Source organism: Balaenoptera ricei, chromosome X (assembly GCF_028023285.1).
Source record: "Balaenoptera ricei isolate mBalRic1 chromosome X, mBalRic1.hap2, whole genome shotgun sequence".
In the NCBI taxonomy this organism is placed as follows: Eukaryota; Metazoa; Chordata; class Mammalia; order Artiodactyla; family Balaenopteridae; genus Balaenoptera; species Balaenoptera ricei.
The window spans coordinates 29,457,312-29,482,417 of record NC_082660.1 but is presented as its reverse complement, the minus strand read 5'-3'; the positions used below and the strand labels follow the sequence as shown (position 1 = coordinate 29,482,417).

At 37.2% G+C, this 25,106-nt stretch overlaps 1 protein-coding gene across 6 annotated transcripts in view; it reads left to right on the top strand.

Annotated features, from left to right (window-relative positions):
- The window catches only part of DMD (dystrophin), a 2,476,968-nt gene that overhangs the window by 1,767,582 nt on the left and 684,280 nt on the right, over positions 1–25,106 (top strand). For all 6 annotated transcript variants that reach the window (XM_059910880.1, XM_059910875.1, XM_059910877.1 and 3 more), the window contains one exon: positions 21,248–21,480. In XM_059910880.1, coding sequence (XP_059766863.1) covers positions 21,248–21,480 — 233 coding nt within the window. The remainder of the gene's footprint in view (positions 1–21,247; positions 21,481–25,106) is intronic.

Here is a 25,106-nt window from a genome sequence, read left to right as displayed (position 1 = left end):
TGACTTAAACTTTAGGTTATTAAACCAAAGTTAAGAGGAAGGGATTTTCTTGATCGACTTAGAATCTAAGCCTTAGATGAATCTAAATCCACCTCTAGAACTGGGGAACGGAGTCCATGGAAGCCTGAAAAGAATTGAAATTCTCCTAGGTAGTAGAAACGCAGAGTGGGTGTAGGGGTATCCGTGAATGAATGTTGTTCAAGTCACCAAGAGCATTCATTCCATTGGCATGGTGTTGGACCCAAAGCTATTTAGTTAATGTTTGTTCAGTGAACCTATGAAAGACAATCTTATCTGAAAGTAATGTATAAAGTAGGTGACAATGAGAAATATTTTTAGAAGAGTTAATCATATACAAGTTAACCATTCACATTGGGAGGCTCTTCCTAAATTTAGTGTCTTGTCCTTCCCTTGACCTTTGCCTGAATCTTATCTTGGCCTACATATGGAAGTTAGTTGGAGCCATTTTTAAGTTTTTAACAATTGGTTTAACAGCATTAATTGTAATGTATGTAACTCAGCTAAGGGGAAAAAAAAAACTAGCCCATCATAATACAGTATTGTCAAGGTAAATGATACTTTCATGCAGCTATTCTGCTTTTTAGTGTATTCTCAGTTTCTGCAGACCTAATAAAAAGAGATTATGTCAGCATCCTGTAAGTTTAATTTTGAAAAACAAGAAGCCATGAATAATGGAAATCATTTCAAAACATCTTCACTCACATCTAAAATATGAAACAGCTAAATCAGAAGTTCCTAATAATTTAATCAGTGAAGCATAACTGGAGGATTTAGAAAAAGTGCCTAAACTATTAAAAGATTCTTCAGCTGCTGCTTAATGTCAATATCAAGTTATTTCTTACACTGGCAAACAGCCAAGTCATTCCCTGGTCACATCCACTTTTCAGCATTTAGTGGTCCTCTCAATCATCCCTATCACAGCCCCAGGAATGTTTCACGGCAACTCCGCAATAAAAGTACATTACTGTTAGGTGTTGAATTTTGAGATAGTTTATCTCCCAGAAAGGATATGAGTAGAGTAATAAGACCAAGTAGAGTGAGCTTTATTAATGATGCCCAAGACTTTAGACATATACTATAACCGTCAATCAATTTTAACACCACTTCCCATACCCTAGTTTTGCTCTAAACCAGTCCAACTGTGTTATAGTCTCAGATGTTAGAATTTTTTTTTTTCAAAATATAGAGTTGTAATGAAAACTTATATGTAATAGCTTCCTTAGCATTTAACCCTAGAGAGTAAACCTTTTAGTATTTCCTGTGTAATAGTGTTAAGTTCTGTATTTATCTAGAATATAATTTTCCTGTGTTATGAAATATGTTCACAGTTTAATGAAAATAAGAATAACTTGATTATCTCTTTCTTACAAACGCCTTGGAAATAAATATATCATTCATCTACATGTGTATCTTACTAAGGAGGCACAGATCCTTCACCAAGTTGGTAATTATTTAATAATAATATTTGAATGAAAGACATTCTGCTAGACTAAATTCAGACTATCAAAGGCACAATAGAAAAGCTTTCTCATTTATGAACCCATTATTTCTTTCTGGAAAATATATTGAAATGAAATATCCATGGTGATTTCTAACAATAGAAGATATTTTGAAAACTCGTTTATATTTTGAAAATTTTGCTTTAGTGCCAATAATCAGAACGATTTTTGTAGACTAAAATAATTTTCAAAATAAGAGATGTGATTTGTTTATTATAATCTAAATGAGAAATCTTAAAATTTTGTCCTGAGCTAAATAATTCATATGAAGTGATAGAAAATTACCTTCTGAATATCCATGCTATGTAGAGATTTCCAGTGGGGTTGGATGTTTCAAGTATGTAAAACTTCTACCACTAATCTCATATTTTAAGAAACTATTGGGCAGAGGTACATCCCATAAGTCCTAAGTAAGCCTAGCTGATCACACACATTTGCTTTTTTTTTTTTTTTTTTTTTTTTTTTTAAATTTATTTATTTTTGGCTGCGTTGTGTCTTCGATGCTGCATGCGGGCTTTCCCTAGTTGTGGCGAGCGGGAGCTACTCTTCGTGGAGGTGCGCAGGCTTCTCATTGTGCTGGCTTCTCTTGTTGTGGCACGCGGGCTCAGTAGTTTTGGCTCACAGGCTCTAGAGCACAGGCTCAGTAGTAGTGGGGCATGGGCTTAGTTGCTCCGCGGCATGTGAGATCTTCCCGGACTGGGGCTCGAACCCGTGTCCCCTGCATTGGCAGGCGGATTCTTAGCCACTGAGCCACCAGGGAAGTCCTGCTTTTTTTTTAAATTATTTTTTTTCACTTTATTAACCTTTTTATTTATTTATTTATTTTAACATCTTTATTGGAGTATAATTGCTTTACAATGGTGTGTTAGTTTCTGCTTTATAACAAAGTGAATCAGCTATACATATACATATGTCCCCATATCTCCTCCCTCTTGAGTCTCCCTCCCACCTTCCCTATCCCACCCCTCTAGGTGGTCAAGAAGCACAGAGCTGATCTCCCTGTGCTATGCAGCTGCTGCCCACTAGCTAGCTATTTTACATTTAGTAGTATATATAAGTCCATGCCACTCTCTCATTTCATCCCAGCTTACCCTTCCCCCTCCCCATGTCCTCAGGTCCATTCTCTACATCTGCATCTTTATTCCTGTCCTGCCCCTAGGTTCTTCAGAACCATTTTTTTTTTTAGATTCCATATATATGTGTTAGCATCGGTATTTGTTTTTCTCTTTCTGACTTACTTCACTCTGTATGACAGACTCTAGGTCCATCCACCTCGCTACAAATAACTCAATTTCGTTTCTTTTTATGGCTGAGTAATATTCCATTGTATATATGTGCCACATCTTCTTCATCCATTCATCTGTTGATGGACATTTAGGTTGCTTCCATGAACTGGCTATTGTAAACAGTGCTGCAATGAACATTGTGGTACATGACTCTTTTTGAATTATGGTTTTCTCAGGGTATATGCCCAGTAGTGGAATTGAGGGGTCATATGGTAGTTCTATTTTTAGTTTTTTTAAGGAACCTCCATGCTATTCTCCATAGTGGCTGTATCAATTTACATTCCCACCAACAGTGCAGAAGGGTTCCCTTGTCTCCACACCCTCTCCAGCATTTACTGTTTGTAGATTTTTTGATGATGGCCGTTCTGACCAGTGTGAGGTGATACCTCATTGTAGTTTTGATTTGCATTTCTCTAATAATTAGTGATGTTGAGCATCCTTTCATGTGTTTGTTGCCAATCTGTATATCTTCTTTGGAGAAATGGCTATTTAGGTCTTCTGCCCATTTTTGGATTGGGTTGTTTGATTTTTTGATATTGAGCTGCATGAGCTGCGTGTATATTTTGAAGATTAATCCTTTTGTCAGTTGCTTCGCTTGCAAATGTTTTCTCCCATTCTGAGGGTTGTCTTTTGGTCTTGTTTATGGTTTCCTTTGCTGTGCAACAGCTTTTAAGTTTCATTAGGTCCCATTTGTTTATTTTTGTTTTTATTTCCATTTCTCCAGGAGGTGGGTCAAAAAGTATCTTGCTGTGATTTATGTCATAGAGTGTTCTGCCTATGTTTTCCCCTAAGAGTCTTATAGTATCTGGCCTTACATTTAGGTCTTTAATCCATTTTGAGTTTATTTGATGTATGGTGTTAGGGAGTGTTCTGATTTCATTCTTTTACATGTAGCTGTCCAGTTTTCCCACCACCACTTATTGAAGAGGCTGTCTTTTCTCCATTGTATATTCTTCCCTCCTTTATCAAAGATAAGGTGACCATATGTGTGTGCGTTTATCTCTGGGCTTTCTATCCTGTGCCACTGATTGATATTTCTGTTTTTGTGCCAGTACCATACTGTCTTGATTACTGTAGCTTTGTAGTATAGTCTGAAGTCAGGGAGCCTGATTCCTCTAGCTCCGTTTTTCTTTCTCAAGATTGCTTTGGCTATTCGGGGTCTTTTGTGTTTCGATACAAATTGTGAAATTTTTTGTTCTAGTTCTGTGAAAAATGCCAGTGGTAGTTTGATAGGGATTTCATTGAATCTGTAGATTGCTTTGGGTATTAGAATCATTTTCACCATGTTGATTCTTCCAATCCAAGAACATGATATATCTCTCCATCTATTTGTAGCATCTTTAATTTCTTTTATCAGTGTCTTATAATTTTCTGCATACAGGTCTTTTATCTCCTTAGGTAGGTTGGTTCCTAGATATTTTATTCTTTTTGTTGCAATGGTAAATGGGAGTGTTTTCTTAATTTCACTTTCAGGTTTTTCATCATTAGTGTATAGGAATGCAAGAGATTTCTGTGCATTAATTTTGTATCCTGCTACTTTACCAAATTCATTGATTAGCTCTAGTAATTTTCTGGTGGCATCTTTAGGATTCTCTATGTATAGTATCATGTCATCTGCAAACAGTGACAGCTTTACTTCCTCTTTTCCAATTTGGATTCCTTTTATTTCTTTTTCTTCTCTGATTGCTGTGGCTAAAACTTCCAAAACTATGTTGAATAACAGTGGTGAGAGTGGGCAACCTTGTCTTGTTCCTGATCTTAGTGGAAATGGTTTCAGTTTTTCTCCATTGAGGACGATGTTGGCTGTGGGTTTGTCATATATGGCCTTTATTATGTTGAGGAAAGTTCCCTCTGTGCCTACTTTCTGGAGGGTTTTTATCATAAATGGGTATTGAATTTTGTCAAAAGCTTTCTCTGCATCTGTTGAGATGATCATCTGGTTTTTCTCCTTCAGTTTGTTAATATGGTGTATCACGTTGATTGATTTGCGTATATTGAAGTATCCTTGCATTCCTGGGATAAACCCCACTTGATCATAGTGTATGATCCTTTTAATGTGCTGTTGAATTCTGTTTGCTAGTATTTTGTTGAGGGGTTTTGCATCTACATTCATCAGTGGTATTGCCCTGTAGTTTTCTTTCTTTGTGGCATCTTTGTCTGATTTTGATATCAGAGTGATGTTGGCCTCGTAGAATGAGTTTGGGAGTGTTCCTCCCTCTGCTATATTTTGGAAGAGTTTGAGAAGGATAGGTGTTAGCTCTTCTCTAAATGTTTGATAGAATTCGCCTGGGAAGCCATCTGGTCCTGGGCTTTTGTTTGTTGGAAGATTTTTAATCTCAGTTTCAATTTCACTGCTTGTGATTGGTCTGTTCATATTTTCTATTTCTTCCTGGTTCAGTCTCGGAAGGTTGGGCATTTCTAAGAACTTGTCCATTTCTTGTGGGTTGTCCATTTTATTGGCATATAGTTGCTTGTAGTAATCTCTCATGATCCTTTGTATTTCTGCAGTGTCAGTTGTTACTTCTCCTTTTTCATTTCTAATTCTGTTGATTTTGAGTCTTCTCCCTTTTTTTTTTCCCTTGATCTTCGTTTCTTTTTTATTTATTTCTGATCTGATCTTTATGATTTATTTCCTTCTGCTAACTTTGAGGTTCTTTTGTTCTTCTTTCTCTCATTGCTTTAGGTGTAAGTTTAGGTTGTTTATTTGAGATGTTTCTTGTTTCTTGAGGTAGGATTGTATTGCTATAAAGTTCCCTCTTAGAACTGCTTTTGCTGCATCCCATAGGTTTTGGGTCATTGTGTTTTCATTGTCATTTTTTTCTAGGTATATTTTGATTTCCTCTTTGATTTTTCAGTGATCTCTTGGTTATTTAGTAGCGTATAGTTTAGCCTCCATGTGTTTGTATTTTTAATGGCTTTTTCCTGTAATTGATATCTAATCTCGTGGTGTTGTGCTCAGAAAAGATACGTGATACGATTTCAGTTTTCTTAAATTTACCAAGGCTTGATTTGTGACTCAGGATATGATCTATCCTGGAGAATGTTACATGAGCACTTGAGAAGAAAGTGTATTCTGTTGTTTTTGGATGGAATGTCCTATCAATATCAGTTAAGTCCATCTTGTTTAATGTGTCATTTAAAGCTTGTGTTTCCTTATTTATTTTCATTTTGGATGATCTGTCCATTGGTGAAAGTGGGGTGTGAAAGTCCCCTACTATGATTGTGTTACTGTCGATTTCCCCTTTTATGGCTGTTAGTATTTGCCTTATGTATTGAGGTGCTCCTATGTTGGGTGCATAAATATTTACAATTGTTATATCTTCTTCTTGGATCGATTCCTTGATCATTATATAGTGTCCTTCTTTTTCTCTTGTAATCGTCTTTGTTTTAAAGTCTATTTTGTCTGATATGAGAATTGCTACTCCAGCTTTCTTTTGATTTCCATTTGCATGGAATATCTTTTTCCATCCCCTCACTTTCTGTCTGTATGTGTCCCTAGGTCTGAAGTGGGTCTCTTCTAGACAGCATATATACAGATCTTGTTTTTGGATCCTTTCAGCCAGTCTGTGTCTTTTGGTTGGAGAATTTAATCCATTTACATTTAAGGTGATTATCGATATGTATGTTCGTGTTGCCATTTTCTTAATTGTTTTGGGTTTGTTATTGTAGGTCTTTTCCTTGTCTTGTGTTTCCTGCCTAGAGAAGTTCCTTTAGCATTTGTTGTAAAGCTGGTTTGGTGGTGCTGAATTCTCTTAGCTTTTGCTTGTCTATAAAGCTTTTGATTTCTCCGTCGAACCTGAATGAGATCCTTGCTGGGTAGAGTAATCTTGGTTGTGGGTTTTTCCCTTTCATTCACTTTAAATATGTCTTGCCACTCCCTCTGGCTTGCAGAGTTTCTGCTGAAAGATCAGCTTTTAACCTTATGGGGATTCCCTTGTATGTTATTTGTTGCTTTTCCCTTGCTGCTTTTAATATTTTTTCTTTATATTTAATTTTTGATAGTTTGATTAATCTGTGTCTTGGCGTGTTTCTCCATGGATTTATCCCATATGGGACTCTCTGTGCTTCCTGGACTTGATTAACTCTTTCTTTTCCCATCTTATGGAAGTTTTCAATGATAATCTCTTCAAACATTTTCTCAGACCCTTTCTTTTTCTCTTCTTTTCTGAGACCCCTAAAATTCGAATGTTGGTGCATTTAATGTTGTCCCAGAGGTCTCTGAGACTGTCCTCAATTTTTTTCATTCTTTTTTCTTTATTCTCCTCTGCAGTAGTTATTTGCACTATTTTATCTTCCAGGTCACTTATCCGTTCTTCTGCCTCAGTTACTCTGCTATTGATTCCTTCTCGAGAATTTTTAATTTATTAAAAATTGTGTTGTTCATCACTGTTTGTTTGCTCTTTAGTTCTTCTAGGTCCTTGTTAAAAGTTTCTTGTATTTTCTCCATTCTATTTCCAAGATTGTGGATCATCTTTACTATCATTACTCTGAATTCTTTTTCAAGTAGACTGCCTATTTCCTCTTCATTTGTTTGTTCTGGTGGGTTTTTACCTTGCTCCTTCATGTGCTGTGTATTTCTCTGTCTTTTCATTTTACTTAACATACTGTGTTTGGGGTCTCCTTTTTGCCAGCTGCAGGTTCGTAGTTTCCGTTGTTTTTGGTGTCTGGTTTAGTGGGTTTTGTAGGCTTCCTGGTGGAGGGAATTGGTGCCTGTGTTCTGGTGGATGAGGCTGGATCTTGTCTTTCTGGTGGGCAGGACCACATCCGGTGGTGTGTTTTGGGGTGTTTGTGACCTCATTATGATTTTAGGCAGCCTCTCTGCTAATGGGTGGGGTTATGTTCCTGTTTTGCTAGTTGTTTGACATGGGGTTTCTAGCACTGGAGCTTGCTGGTCGTTGAGTGGAGCTGGGGCTTAGCGTTGAGATGGAGATCTCTGGGAGAGCTCTTGCCGATTGATCTTATGTGTGGCCGGGAGGTCTCTGTTGGTCCATCGTCCTGAACTCAGCTCTCCTACCTCAGAGGCTCAGGCCTGACACCTGGCTGGAGCACCAAGACCCTGTCAGCCACATGGCATTTCCTCGCAAACCAGAAGGGAGGATCCTTGAGGACAGGGAATATCCTTGTTACTCTAGTGACTGTTACAGTGCCTGGTCCATCACAGAAACTCAGTGTATAATCAGGAAGAGCAAATCTGAGTCCATACTGGATCAGTTTCTTTTACTTTAACCTTTGTATTCGATTGCTTTTGCTTAGTTGTACTAGCTCAAGCAGGCATGAAACCAAGCAGGACCCTGTGGGGCCCTCCCAAGTCCGAAACAACTACATTCTTGTCTTCTACTTTCTCCTATAGGCTGTAATTTTAACAGTAGTAGAGGGGAATATATTTTACTTCTAGTTCTAACCAAAATATCTTGGGATAAAAGAAACATCAATTTTAAAGATTACCTGTATGGCCAGGCAACTCAAGATGGCTGTTCTCTTGCTCTCTGTACATCCCCTGCCTGACCAGTGCCTGTTTCACCTGTGTCTTACCCACATGAGTGACCTTCCTGTATACTTGCCCCAGGCCCCAGCTGGTGATTGCTCTTATCAAAGTGGTTTGAGGGGCTTGCCCCTCTGCTGTTTTCCCGGGTAACTAATGAGCCCACCTGATCTCAATTCCCCTATAACTGGCCATCTTCCCCCCCACACCCAAAACCGGGAGGGAAGACTGCTGCCATGTCCTGCCAGCTGTCCACTACACACGCTGGGGTGTCGCTCCAGCACGTTGCTTCAGACATGTAAGCTCCCCCATCCATTAAACCATTGATGTCTCTGTTGCTGACTCCGGGCTCTTTCTTCAGCCTTGAAGCTGGGCAAGCACAGGCCTTGTATGCCTGCGGGATGCAGCACAACATTACCTTTCTCCTAACAAAAAATAAAGCATGGTTTTCTATTGTGGACTGTTTAATTAACTTTACCTTAGACTATTTATTTGAATCTTAAATATAATTTCATTTTACTTAAAAGTTGATTTTCAACTACTGTTTTTAAACACAAAGTGTGGTGTAATTCTATATTTTTTATATAAAACATTGACATCATGGAAAAAGCACCAGTGTTACTAGGGTTTATATATGATTTACTGATTTTTTTAAAAGCAATGAACTTTAGCCCTGATCTGATAAAATTTCCTGTTCTTAAGAAGCAGAAATAAGAGGTTCAGAATGAACCAACTGTATAACACTACAGCTTAACAAATCTTTTTAAATGAACAAAGTAAGCTATGTTCCTATTTCAGAAACCATGAACTGTAGACTCACAGCTTTCCCAAGCTCTCTTTACACTCTTAATTTGAGACCCATTCATCCAAAGGATTAGAACAATGAGATTCTGGTACGAAGCAATAGCAAGTATGTGCATGAAAACCATCACGCTAATGCTCCTGGGAGTGTAGCCATTTCAATAGCATGATTTATAACCACTGAATAGTGTTTTTATTTATGATTACCTCTCCTACTTTCAAAAGGAATTTGAGATGGTTCAGTGGGCATGATTTAAAGAAACAAACATAATCTTATTTTTGTGCTTGTAAGAAGCAATTTTCCCTTCATAATTGGTATTTGTTTTCTACCTTTGATTTTTGGTTCCTGTTGTATAGTTGGTAGTTACTGCACTTGTGGGCATGGTGTGCTTTTCTACAAGTTAAATGAAAACATGAATTGATTTTGATGTAGCTAGTTTCACTACTTCAGTTAGTGTGTTTGCCATACCTGAAGTTCATAACGTGTTTACTGACCCAGAACTTTAAAAGCTAAGTTTAGCCCAGCACAATCACTTCAAACGAACACATGATAGCAGTTACATTTCCAATGTCATTATGGAGACAGAGTTCAAGACTTTAGTATTTGTATTTGTGGTTTTAGTTCTAGGATGTGTTCCAATTCCGCTTATGAAACTGCAACTCGAATGATAAATTGCAAGTCAAGTATAACCAGAATATAAAAACCTTTTATAAACCCTTAAGCAATAAATATTGCCACCCATCCTCTGCATGCTTTTTTGTCATTTTCAAGAGCATTCAATTGAATATTGAATTATATAACATATGATATCAATAAATAATTTTAAGTAATATTATTCCAGGATTGAATGACTGGAAACATCATGTTAACCTTTATGTATTAGAAACAAACTCTTATGTATATAGGTGTCTAAGGTGTCAAAAGATGGTGTCTTAGATTGGATTCCCTGGAAGCATTCTCTGAGACAGAAAGTTGCATACATAAGGTTTATTGGGAATTAATCTTGGTGGATCCACCTGCAAGGAAGCGAGGGTGGCATCACTGGGCAGAGGGAGAGGCTGATCCACAATGCAGTCGATACTGTAGCCTAAGCCAATCTGACAGGGAGTTTTGGAGCTGGGTTCATCCTTCAGAGTTGACGTAAATTGAGGCAGGTGAGCTGGGGCTTAATATCCTTGCACTGACCAATAGGAAGCCTCAGGGAGAGATGTAGCTGTGACCCATTAGCAGTCATTATTAATAGTATCTGGAGTGTGGGTCCATCAACTCCAGGAGAGAACTGGGATAGAGCACCACAATATCCGCTACAGAGAGGTATTGGCATATTCTTCTTACCCCACAAATGTTATAAAGAGGCTACAACGAGAGGAAAATAAATTGGTCATTTTTCACTGGGCTTAATGTATCAGAACCACTGTTATTTATAGGATGGCCTTTATTTTGGTATTCAAAGATCTCTTTTAAATCTCCTTAACCCAGAAGGGAAAGGAAAAAGTCCACACTTTGACTGGTCCATGGATTCCTTTTTTAAAAGTTGTGGTGAAAAACACATAACATAAAATTTGCTATCTTAACCATTTAAAGTATACAGTAGTGTTAACTATATGCACATCGTTGCACAACAGGTCTCCAGAAATTTTTTGTCTTGCAAAACAAACTCTATAGCATATGACAGGATTTCCTTCTTTTTTAAGGCTAAATAATATTCCATTGTATGCATATACCATGTTTTGTTTATCCATTCATCTGTCAATGGACGTTTAGGTGAACATCAGTGTCCAAATATCTCTTTAGGGTCCTATTTTCAATTCTTTTGGATATACTATATATTCAGAGGTAGGATTGCTGGGTCATATGGTAGTTCTATTTTTAACTTTTTGAGGGAGCTCCATACTGTTTTCCACAGTGGCTGTACCATTTTACATTCCCACCAACAGTGCACAAGGGTTCCAGTTTCTCCACATCGTCACCAACACTTGTTATTCTTTCTCTCATTTGTGGTCTCTCTCTCTGATTTTGATTTGCATTTCCCTCATGACTAGTGATGTTGATCACCTTTCCATGAGTTTACTGACCATTCATATATCTTCTTTCAAGAATGTATTTTATTCAAATCCTTTGCACATTTTTTAATTGGGTTGTTTTTCACGAATCCCTCTTTCATCAGTCAACTCAGAGCCTTCCTTTTCAAAATATAGATTGCTCAGGAATTTCCATCTACTTTACCAGATTTTGATCTTGGAGAAGTATTTTAATTTATCCAAATTGTAGTTTCCTCTCCTATAAATTGGTGGCAGTGATGCTCTCCCTGCCCACACTGGAGTGTTGTGGTGAGAAATCAGTGGAGAAAATTACTAAAAACGTATACTGTTTAACGTTCTGTACAGATATAAGGTATTATTATGAATTCAGACCAGAAGAGTCTACATGTTAAAACTACTTAATACTGCTTCATTTACATTGCAGCTAATGGTTCCTCTGCCTTTGTTCTGCCTGATGAAACTCTAGATTGAAACTGTAATGAATCAATCTCTCTCTCCACCTCCCTCCCTCTCTCTTATACGTCCCTTAAGGATTCTGCTTCATACATTATGCTTCATTCTAATCTGGATAACAACAGCAGCAAATGTTGTTTGAGACCCTACTATGTATCAGACATTGCACTGGGTTGGTGAGGAAGAAAAAGATAAATTTGATACTTTAAGTAGCTTATCGCATCTCAAGGGTGAGGCTTGTGAGGGCCTGGCACATGTTTAACAACTTAAAAGACTCATTGCTAGTTATTTTGCTACTTAGGGTAAAGACGTAGCTTACCCAAACAAGTATGAGACTCATTTAGACTGAATTATGTAGAGAGCGCTGCTTACCTGGTTTTGCTCATGCTTTACTGAAGAATCTTATCTCTAATATTCAGGTAGGAGCAATTCCGTTAAAAAACAAACAACACATTGGATCCTTTAATTCAAGAATTTTTCAAGGTGCTAAAAATTTTGGTAGAATAGCAGTGTTTTTGCTGTAATGAGAACTGTACAGTGTTTTCTAGCTGGTTATACCCAAATGAATATATGGATTTTATTCTGATGTCTGTTTTAGAATTGATTATCATCCTTCATCAATAGCATGGTCTTTATTATGGTCTGATCTGGCTTTTCTTCCCTTGTCTTCTGCACTGGGCTACCTACTTCATGGCTCTCATTATTGCATTCTGTACTCTCTTCATTTACATTGTTTTAAGTGTATTAACAATGCATTTTACTAAAAGCTTTGCTTTTCAAATATCCTATAAAATGTTGGCTGCCTGATTTACAGGCATCATAGCATGATTATGTGCATCTTCAGTTCTCTGTCTTTCACACATTAACTTGAAGACTGTTTCTTTTCTAAACTGTGTTCTCTTTGTTGGATCAGCATTTGTTTTATTTCTGTAGCAATGGGAGGGCCATTTTAAATCTTGTTTCAGATGCAAGTCTTTAATAGGTAAAAATGGATGTTGTATCAGATATTTATTGTTGTATAACAAGCTACTACCAAATGTATCAGTTATTTATTGTTGTATAACAGGCTACCCCCACATGTAGTGGCTTAAAATAAGAATCATTTATCTAGCTCATGATTTTGGGGGTCTGCTTTGGGCTGGGCATATCTAGATGGTTCTTTTGCTAGTCTCAGCTAGGCTCACTCATGTATTAATGGTCAGCTGGTAGTCAGTGGCCTCATTCATGTGACTGGCACTTGGTTATTGGATGAGACAGTGGATGTGACAGGGCCACTTGTCTGTCATCATTCAGTAGGCTAGCATAGTTCACATAGTGGTGAAAAGTTTCCAAGCATAGCCCAATGGCCAAGGTTTTCTCAAACCTTTGCTTGTGTCATGTTTACTAATATCCCATTGGCCAGAACAAGTTACTTGGCCAATCCATATTCAGTGAATAGAGAAATACACTACAGCTCTCGATGGGAGCATCTGGAATATCTCATTATAAGGGTATAGATGCAGGAAGAAGAAGAATTTGTGGACATTTACTCTCTACCAGAGATGCTTTCACTTTTATCATCATGACATTTCCTTTGTAATATTATTTACTATTCCCTCATAGCTATAGCTTCAAGTATTTACTATTTCTTCAGTGCCTGCCCAATATCATGAGGTTAAGAGAAGCACTTAATTTCACTTAATCTGTAATTTGAGGTATAAGAGGGCACAAACTTGGATAGGCATAAAGGATGTCCACTACAAATGCTAAGCAAGTATATAAACCATATACACACCCACGCACACACATACCCACACACCCCCCCCCCCCAAAACACACACACAGGAAGAGGAGGGGAGGAGAGAGACTGAGAAAGAGAGAAATTAGAAACCCTTTCAATTAGTGATTCTCAACCAGAGGCAATTTCCCCGCCTTCAGAGGACATTTGATAATGTCTGAAAACATGTTTGGTTATCAAAAGTGGGATGGTGCTCTGACCAAGGATACTGATAAACATCCCACAATGCACAGGACAGCCACCCACAGCAAAGACTTATATGTGCCAAAATATCAACAGTGCTAAGGTTGAGAAACACTGCTTTTTATTGAGTGCATGTATGAAGAATTTATATAATGTAAGTTATGAATCCATATATGAGTAAGAATTCATATATGAAATTAGAAGATGCAAACTAAAAAGGGGGAAAGGCAAGGGTTATTTCTATCTTCAAATTAGTGAAGAAAGGATGCAAGTTTGCGTGAAGTCAGGTTGGAGATATTTCTCAAGAATAATATCTACCGTGTGGGAGGAAGCCAGATTCACTTGATTTTTATAACCTATATTTTTATGACTAGTTCAAGGTGATCTTCTCTCCCTAATTAGAATGGATATTAGATTATTTTGTGGATACTATATGTTATAAGCTATAGCTCTTGGAGTCAAAAGTATTTGAGTACTTAATAATTTTTATATATTGAGTGGGACACGTAGGAGAAGTATCTGATGATCATATCAGTCTTAGAAATAGGTGTAATGGTTAAGCACACTGTCTTGGCATTGTCACTTGTTAATGTGAGATCCTGAGCAAAGTATTTTACCTTTTAGTAAAATGGGAATAATGCTAACCCTGAAAATCATTTGGTAAAAATTAAATAAAACAAGGCTTATAAGTAAACTTGCCTGGCATACAGAAAACCCTGAGTAAATGATTGTGGTGATAGTGTGGGTGGGAATCTCTCTTCCAAGTAGCAGTAAATATTTCTTATTTGGATTATATTCTTAGTAGCAGAAAAGAACCAATTAAAAAATGATAAAGTAGCATCACTAAGCTTTAAAAGTCTATGGCTCTTAAACCCAAAAAATTTGTTTCTAAAATCCAGAAATATAGTTGGTTATCATGAATCTTTGACTTCCAGTTCTCTAGGACTCGTCCATGTATAGCACAAGCCCTTATTGTGCTAAAATGTAAATAATTGATGATAGTTGAATCATATATATTATTTCCTCTTTAGAATGATGAGAAAGAATATAGAGAAAAATAAACGTTTGTGGGTTCACAACATTTGTTTCTAATTTTCCACATGTACCTACAGACTACAAATATTTAGAGAGAAGTGAGGTTCTTTTTGAGTCCATGCATGATTTCTAATTTTGGTAACATGTACTTTCTTGTACATGTTTCATTAGGCTACATGCCATCCTTTTAAATATTCATGAAGAAAAATATTTTCCCATGTTGCTTACATGGAGAATGGTTATTTTATCTATTGGTGATATGGATAAGTAGCTAAAACAATCTTTCCTATAACTCTAGTATTAGATAGTAATTCAATTTAACCACATACACAAAATGGTACTTTTTAGATATCTGTGTTAGTGTGGGTCCAATAATTTATCATTTCGTCAGTTGACTGATTTTTCAAATATCAAAGTAAACAAAAAAATTACCCACATTCATACAACAAAGCTAGAAATAGAATATGTGTTCCTTGCTTTCTTATCAACCAAAGGAGACCTGTCAATTACAGAAAAACCACGTGTGAATACTTCAAAGGAAGTACTCCAAACACATTGTGTGTTTTTTAAAAGATTTAGTAGTTCCTCTAAAGCTCTAAGTAAAGCTATTAGTCTGACTAATCATGTACCCTCGAAACCAATTAAAATTTTAGACTAGAGAAATATTCTTCAAACACTTTTGAAAAAATGGGAGTTCCCTCCTAAAGCCAACACCTTTCAATTAACAAAATACTCAGAGCAAAGCTGTGGTTTGCAATAGTATATTACACCTACTGTTACTCATGCTACTATTCTGGTGTGCCAAACTTGATTCCTTTCAGCAATTTTGAGTTTGACTTTTTGTATGCTTAACTGTGGAAGGAAAATACAATTTCTAGTAGAGTTATCTTAATTTTCTAATGAACACATGTGAAACACGTTTTGCTACAATCATTAGTAGTCAGACTATACAGGCTCTGTGTGTGTGTGTGTGTGTGTGTGTGTGTTTGTCTGTGTGTGCGTGCACATATCTGTTCACATATACACATATATATGATGTGTGTATCTATCTACCTGGCTTAGTGATACACATTGTAATACATGTGGTTCTGACATGAATTGATTAACCAAGGACACTAGCCTCTGTTGCTGGAGGGACGGTTAATAGTGGGACACCTTAAGGACTGTTTTCCGCCTAACCCCATGCTGGAAGACATGCTTCCTCCATCGGACTTGAGAAGAATGACCTTGGTCTCGGTGATGGTTAAAGAAGCAGAGATTTGAAGCAGCCATTCCTAGGGCCAACTCTTTGCGACCCTGGACAGTGGCCTGAGGCAAGATGCAGACATCCAGGCAAGCAGATCAAACTGTATGGGCGTTAAACGGGGCACGGAGGAAAGGATCCCTGCCGGCTGGAGGGGAAGCCATTTTCCATGCTCCTTAAGGAAGAGAACCTAGAAACCCATCCTAGAACTTCGTGCTTAAGATTCTGTGTAGTCGTTTATGTATCCTAACTCCTTCCCTGATTAGGGTTATGGGTTGACAGAACTCTCAGCAAATCCTCTTTCCATCTTTTAAATTATGGAGTTAACAGAAAACTCCCATGGAATGACTAAATATCCCTGCCTGACCCTTGGTGTCAAGATTCTGTGGCTCAGTCTGGACAAAACCACTTAAACTGTCTCCTTACAGATCCGACCAGCCCACACTTTACCTAATGAGGTGATTTGCTTTTGTTTCTAGTAAAAGGACAGTGGAAAAGAAACAACCTAATTTTTTTTTCTCTTTAGATAAAAGTAGAGGCATCTGAATATGCAGTATGAGTCAATATATGATATACATAATAAAATATGATAAATGTTCTCAGGACCTCGGGCTTCCCTGGTGGCACAGTGGTTAAGAATCCACCTGCCAATGCAGGGGACACGGGTTTGAGCCCTGGTCTGGGAAGATCCCACATGCCGTGGAGCAACTAAGCCCGTGTGCCACAACTACTGAGCCTGTGCTCTAGAGCCTGTGAGCCACAATTACTGAGCCCATGCACCTAGAGCCCGTGCTCCACAACAAGAGAAGCCACAGCAATGAGAAGGCCGCGCACTGCAACGAAGAGTAGCCTCCGCTCGCCGCAACTAGAGAAAGCCCGCGCGCAGCAACAAAGAACCACAGTAACCAAAAATAAATAAATAAAATAAATAAATTTATTAAAAAAAATGTTCTCAGGACCTCAAAATTTCTCCGTTGAAGCATCTTGCTTAATAAAAAAATTAAAATGTGTGCACATACATGGATCTAGAGACAAGTCTTTTTAGGAAGAATGAAATATTTCAAGTAGTGTTGTAGATAGAATTGACCTTAATAAAATGTGTGTAATAGATGGAGATTAGCCTCTTTCTACTTCATGTTATAGCACTTTTTTTCTCTAGGAGACCCAAAGTTTCTGGAATTTAGAGCCCAGCTCTCAAGTACTATCAGCTACCCTCTAGCCATATTACAAATAAAATTAAAATTCTCCAGCCCTAATAATGGTGCAAGATTTTGTTCTTCCCGTGATGATTAGATTTCAGTAATAAAATGTAAAAGATTCAAAGTGTTTAAGACCCAAAAGAATGGTGTAATTCTATGCCTCATAGAGATTTTTAGTTATAAACTTACCCTGGTCCTCCACAAAACATAGAAATCTAGAGTTGGTATTTGAAAAGGAATTGAGACTTTTGTCTGAGGAAGCGAGAGGAGTTTTCAAGAAGAATATAGAGCGTATGGAAGGGCATGAAAGGGTGAGATGGTCTGTGCTAATGGGAGAATGCCATATAGAGACTGAGGTGTGGGGAAGCATGGGAAGAATGGAGGGAGATGAAGCTGGAGTATGAAGTCTGGTTCTAAGAGCACAGGACATGGAAAGCCATGCTAATTTAGAAAGTGAGCAGCCAATAAACATTGAGCAGCAAAAGGGAAAGGAGGAGGAAAAAACACACAAATACACACGCTAGGAGGTGACTTACACATATCAATTCATAAAATACTAAGTAGAACAATTCCATGTGATTGGTACTGTTTTCCTCATTATGCGGGTAAATAATCTGAGGTTCAGAAAAGTTCAGTTTAGCAAGCGTGGTATAATCCCTTACCTCCAGATGCCTGTAATCTTGTCCAAGATTGTATATCTAGGAAATGGTAAGACCAGCTCTCTGTGAGGGAAGTTCTATTATAATCTCCATTTTAAAGAGGAGTAAATGGAGATTCAGGGAGGTTAAGTAACCTGCCTAGGGTTACACAGCTAAAAAATAGCAGAGCAAGGGTTTAAATCCAACAGTCTAGCCTTAGATAGTCTGTTTTTTTTTTATTGTATTTTTTTAAAATTTATTTATTTATTTTTGGCTGTGTTGGGTCTTCGTTTCTGTGCGAGGGCTTTCTCTAGTTGTGGCAAGCGGGGGCCACTCTTCATCGCGGTGCGCGGACCTCCCACTATCGCGGCCTCTCTTGTTGCAGAGCACAGGCTCCAGACGCGCAGGCTCAGTAATTGTGGCTCACGGGCCCAGTTGCTCCGTGGCATGTGGGATCTGCCCAGACCAGGGCTCGAACCCGTGTCCCCTGCATTAGCAGGCAGATTCTCAACCACTGCGCCACCAGGGAAGCCCAGATAGTCTGTTTTATACTCTGCTTCTTGATCCAGTGTTGTTTCCTGCTTTTCCCCCCCTTGATAGAAAAGTAGGGAACATAAGAATTGATTGGTTCTTTTTTCTCCCTTTAATATTTGACTTTCCATTGCCTTCCCCAAGCAGTGGCTCATTATTTTCTTGTTCTTAAAATAGCTAAAATAACCTAAACAGCAAGAGCCTTGGCATGTTCTGTGTTCTAGGCTTCAAGAAACTGTCTTTAGATGTTCTCTTTTAGCACTCGCCTTGGATAGAAGGCCTCTAAGTTTACTGAAAATCTTGCTGTGCATAGACTTTTTTTGTTTGTTTGTTTGTTTCATTCATTTATTCAGAGGTCATCAGTTGAGCACCTACTAGATTCTAGAACCTGTGGGAGGTGCAGGAGATAAAGCAGTGAGCAAAATGGAAAGTTTCTCCTCCCTTCCCCATTGTTATAAAGATGTTTTCAGGTGTTGAGAACTGGAGGAGACAAGACCAGCCATGGCCTGACTGACTGGTCCATAAATCAGATCCTTTGCCCATGACCAGGGCACAGATGGCAGCATTGCTGTACCTCTCAACTCTCCTCTGAATCTGTTTCAGCTGTCTTTCTACTTGGTGATACTTTTTCCTCATTGGAGAATTTTGTGATTTATCGTCCCAATATTAATTGTACTTTTTAGTCATCTTAAAACATTCTGTTTTTCGATCTCTGGTCCTAGCCTTTCTTTTCAATAGACTTTTCCCACCGCGCCACCCCCACCCCAATGTGTTTTCCAGAAAACAGTTGAAGTCTGATGATTCTCTGCATTCTCGTCCTTCATTGTAGAGAAATTTAAGATGACGTGATCATTTCCACTTCATTAAGCACTTCTTTGTTGGTCACAAGCAAGTCTAGAGAAAAAAATCGCATTCCTGCTTTCTTTTGAGGGTGAATTTTTCAATAAGTCAAGTTAAAAAAAAAAAAAAAAAGCCTTGTCTGACACTTCCCAGAACCTTGAAATCCTCCCAAAATACTGTATGTTGCCTGAGTATCTGTTGTTATCTATTTTCAGAACAATTTGTCCATATTTCCTAGTCAGCTAGACATTCCACAGTTAGCTCCTACAGTGATATTTTTTAATTTAGCTCTCTTTTCATCCTCACCCATGCATTCTCTCCAGGGATTCAGCTCCTCTCTTGGAATCCCTTTTAAGATTGCTAGATCCTATTGGCTCCCATGCTTTCTCCTACTAGACTGTTGGATCACAGGATGCTATTTCTGCTTCAGATTATGTTTCATTCTTTCTAGAAAAAGCCTCAGAGTAGTGAGATAGCTTCAGGAAACTATTTCTTCTCTGTCTCCTCAGTATCATTGTCCTGAAGTCATTACTTCTTGGCATTAGTTTTTTATTCCATCTGACACCTCACTTTTTTTCTTTCTACCTTGTTCAAGATTATTTCTTCCATCTGTAGGAACCTCTTGTTCTCCCCAAGAAGCTTGAGAGGCAAGAGACTTTGCTCCATTTCTTTCATCATCTTCTCTAACAAAAAGACAACCTTAAAAAGGCAGAAAGCAATATAACCATGAAAAGTAATTTATGGCCACCTCAGAATGGAATGCCAGTATGGCACACTTTCTTCATGTTTCTAGAACAGTTCTCTTGTCATCCATGCCTCTCAGGCTTCCCATTGAGATGTTGTGTTTTGCAGCTTTCCCTCAAAGCTTCCCTTCTGAACTATATAGGCCACTCTTTCTTTGCTACCAGTCTCCTGGATATATTAGGCTCCAGAGGCCATTGCCTATAAACTAGACCTGGCATTTCTTGCCCTTCTTCACTCACCTTCGATAATCAAGCTGTTGGTATTTAGCAGCAATTCACACCAGCAAATTCAACCCCCTTCAGTACATATAGGGCCACACAAGACCTTTGACTGAGTTTTCCCCAAATATTTTACGGATTTTGACCCCTTATCTCTAACTTCTTACCATATTTGTTTATCACTGTGCTTCTTATTTATCAGATATTTATAAAAATAGTAATACCTAACAGTATTACCTACTAGTGTCCAGAACTATGCTAATATTTTTCCTGTTATTTTTCTGGTATTGTTCTATGTACATTTCTTGTATTAGTCATTGAATCTGTACAACTGCCCCTTTGACATTTATCCTGTCATTATCCCTCCTTGCTGAAGAGAAAACCTGAAATTTAGAGAAGTTTAGTCACTTAACCAAGGTCACAGAGTTCCTAAGACAGAGAAGGATTCTCTCCCAGGTGTTTTCACTCCAGAACTTCAGATCTTAACTATTACCATGTGCTACCTTACACTACAGTGTTCATCACTATTCATATTAATTTAGTATTTCTTAATAACCTTGAAACAGTGTTTCACTATCCAAGTGGAAAAACTTTCCTAGCTCTGATTTTCCAAAAATAATGTAGCTTGGGTTTTCTTCAGTGCTAGCCACTTTATTACCAGTCTAAAAGAAAAGGAAAAAATATATAAGCTGCTCCCAGTATAAAATACAGAGCAAAGACAAGAACATTTCATTGGCTTTGATTTCCCTAGAGTCCACCTCCAAACTAATTTACTTCCTATTCAAGGAAATCATAAGTTCTAAATAAGATCTTATCCAATCTTTACTTTTTTCTTCCCCTTGAATGAAAAAAATAAGTAAAACTTATTCACCTGGCAAAGCCTGAATACTTTATATTTTTCTTTACCAATTCCACAACGTGTATAATTGTTATTGAGAAGGACTTTTTAAATTAAATCAATTGCTCAGCTGTGAGGATAATCAAAATCATTTTGAAAGATTGTTAAATGTATATTAATGAAAAGTTGGAAACTGAATTTTTCTATCGTGGTACTATATAAAGTATCCACATTAGGATACTTTATAATTTATTTATAAATTCTACTTATAATTTACAAATTATATTTATAATGTCATAAATAATACTTTGGCTCAAATTGTTACCCTTAAATTAGTTTTATTATGATTGAAATCGGCTTCTTGTGTTTCTAATTTTTCTTTTTTTCTTTTTTCCTTTTTGAAAAAAAAAATTTAGCTCCTAGTCAGACTGTTACTCTGGTGACACAACCTGTGGTTACCAAGGAAACTGCCATCTCCAAACTAGAAATGCCATCTTCCTTGCTGTTGGAGGTACCTGCTCTGGCAGATTTCAACCGGGTTTGGACAGAACTTACCGACTGGCTGTCTCTGCTTGATCGTGTTATAAAATCACAGAGGGTGATGGTGGGTGATCTTGAAGACATCAACGAGATGATCATCAAGCAGAAGGTATGGGGGAAAAAAGAGAAAAGCTGGCAGAGGTTTATCTTTAAAGTGAAGATTTTCCACAAGTCATTTCCCACCAGTTTTTAGGTAGCTCTTCTCTGTTAGCCAACACACTACTCTCTCAACTCTGTTCAGTCTAAGTATGATCAAGGAAACAAATTAATGCAGTTGTCTAAAACAACCATAAATTACAAAGGAATAATACAAGTAAAAAAGCTTAGCCCTTAAAGTATAGTTGGCTTAATTAAATTCACTAAACAACTGGTATTTTTAAAACCTATTTTATATCAAGTAAATAGCTCATTTGAGCTGTTTACATTTGAACTGTTTGTTTTGGCACTCTGCAGCCATAATATATTACAGAATCAAATATAATAATCTGGGAATTGGTTATTCACTCTTCCGAGTTGTCCGTGCCAATTCTCCTCCTCCAATGATAAGGATAATTGAAAATAAGCTACAAATAAAAAAAGAGAAAAGTAACAAAACATAATATATTTTTAAATACCTTAGATCTTAATATTCATATTTATTTAATGCCATACTCAAATAAACATGTTTTTAATACAACGATTGCATTTCTCAGCCTCATTGGAATCCATTCTGCAAAATTATGACATCAGTGAGAGACATCAGAATACATTGACATAAATATGGTTTACTTAGCTAAAACAAATATACTATATATCTTTTATATTTCTGAATGAATAAGAAAAGTAGATTTGAAAGGTTTATATGCTATAGTTTTTTCACTTGTAAATGATGTTCAAGTCTTTTCTAAAGAAGTAATACATTGTACTGAAGTTGTTTAGCTGTTATAGAACTACTTTTTGTAAAAACAGGGACTAGGGCAGACAGATTTCTTTTTAAAATGAACTTCAGCAATTCAGTAAGAATGAAAATAATTTAATAGTAAACAACCTGCATTTAAAGTGTCTTAATCTTAGACTCAGAGGACCTGAATTCAGTGGTAATTTTTTCTCATTTGCAAATGGCATGATTGTAGTCAAATCATGCTCTGGATCTTGGTTTCCTCTTCTGGGTACAAGGCACAAAGGATTCACATACACCATATAGTGTTGGATATGTGTGAATATAAAGATATGTAAATATTATATAAATATATATGTATAGTTTGTTTTACTACTGCTTTATAACAAGTGTTAGTAGCCAAATTTTTCCAAAAAAGCAACTGAAGCTCATAGATGTCACACTCCTAATAAGTAGCAGAGCAAAGATTCAAATCCAAGTCTGTTTGGTGCCTAAGCCAGTGTTCTTACTATGTATACTGCCTGCCAGTATTAACTGTAAATGTGGCTACCATTTGGTGATATATGTGTATTTGAATATATAGTGTATGTCAGACACAAAGCTAAGCATTTTACAATTGCAGTGTGCTGATACATAAAGAAACAAGAGGTACATTCTTTCACAATATCATATTGAGCTATTCCAGTACTTCCGGGACTATTCCTAACCAGAGGAGACAGTATGTTATAATGTTTAAAGCATGGGCTTTGAAATTAGATTCTATGGGTTTAAAGTTTGGCTCCTCTACTATAGCTGTGTGACCTTGGGTAAGTTATTCAACCTCCCTGAACCTGAGGTCATCTATCTATACAATGTGGATAATGATACTCTCTTCCTTATAGGTGGTCATGAGGATTAAATTAGGTAGTACATGAAAATGCTTCCCATCTTGCCTTGATTACTGCAAGTATTCAACTAATGTTAGTAATTAATATTAGGTTCTAAGCAAACTATGTAAGTCTGCCTATTCATGGTATTTGTGTTGGGCAAACTGTATGTCATATAATAATATTACATGAAAATAAGAGCTCATTTCCACACCTGGACCCCATTCTGCTAATGACATTATGGCCTCCTGTAAAAGCCACTAGATACTAGAGTGGGAAAGATAATCCACACTCCTTTGTAAAACGTTTGATGCCTCTTCAAAGTGATAGTCTTTAACTACAGGTCCAAAAGTAATTCAGAGGAGAAGTTCAAGTGCCATGTCTAGGGTCACAGAAAGCCAGTACAGTTGTCAGTCCCACAGGGGATTGGTTCTGGAATCCACCATGGATAACAAAATCTGCAGATGCTCAAGTCCCATAGTTGGCCCTCCATATCTGTGGATTCTGCATCTGTGGATTCTCCATCTGCAGATACGGGGGGCCGACTGTATTTTTATTGAAAAACAAATCCCCATGTAATTGGACTTGCATAGTTCAAACCTGTGTTATTCAAGGGTCAACTGTATTATAAATGTTCACACACACACACACACACACACATACACATATACACCTGTAATCTCTCTTCTCTTGCTAAATAGTGGGGATGATTTTCCTGCTTCTTCCCCTTATATTAAAAAAAATTATAAAGATATTGTCAATTCCTGCCTTGTATAGCTACAGTCACTAACTGGTCAGTAAAATGACCCTACATAAACATTAAACAAATGTGTGTGTGTGGAGGGGTATAAAAAAGAGAGGTGAGTTTGGGGAAGTATTGATTGTAATATCAGGAAAGAAATATTTCCTCTATATAGAGTTTTAAATAAAGCAATTCTAATTTTACTGTTTGAGGTGTGAGAAATGATGCAGTGTTCCACATGTGCTTTATAAACTGTAAAACACTATCAATGTCTATTTCCTCATATATTCTTTTAGTAAATTTTTATTGAGCGACTACTAAGTGCCTGGGAAATACAGAGTTAGATAAGATAGGAATGCACAGATTAAAGAAGATGATGGGAATAAAAAGCAATAATAGCACTGTGATAGAAATAAATTTCAGGATAATACCTAGCACATACTTAGCATTAATGATGCTAGTCACTGACCTAAATAATTTGTGTGTATCATTTCATGCTTACAACAACACTGTGAGATTTATACTAAAGCACAGTCAGTGCTTGTGTAAGTAATGTTGTAAGTAACTTGCTCAATGTCAGGTAGTAAAAAGATAGCAATGAGATTTGAACCTAAGCAGTCTGGTTCCAGAATCCCCACCCTTAGACACTGTAGTTTTCCACTTCCCTGGGAATCCTTGGGCGATGGTCTAGGGACTTACTTCATGGAGAGGACATCTAACTAAGCCAAGGAGGAGAAGAGATGTCAGGAAAAGCTTCTTGAAGAAGACAAAACCTAAGCCAAGCATTAAAGAACAACTTGAAATTAACCAGGTAGATAAAATGACAAAGGCGATCCTGGCAGAAGGAACTGTGCTTTTCACTGAAGTAAACAGTGCAGTATGTGATAGAAATTGTGATTCCATCTGGCTGAAACTAAGGGGATGAGGAAGAAATTTATGAGGTTGCATAGAGAAGGGTAGGACTAAAAAATGGGGACCCTTCCTTGCCAGACTAAGGAGGGTTTTAAAAAAATTATAATTGACATACAATATTATAATAGTTTCAGGTGTATAACCTAGTGATTTGATATTTTTATCTGTTACAAATTTGTATGGTTTAATGCGTTAATACGTTATAAAATAAGCCACCATGCAGACCTATTACAATACAGACTAAGGAGTTTTGATTATGGCCTGCAGGTGGTAACAACCTTGAAAGGATTTTAAACAGAGAAGTAAAATCATCAAATGTAGTGTAGTTGCACATTAGG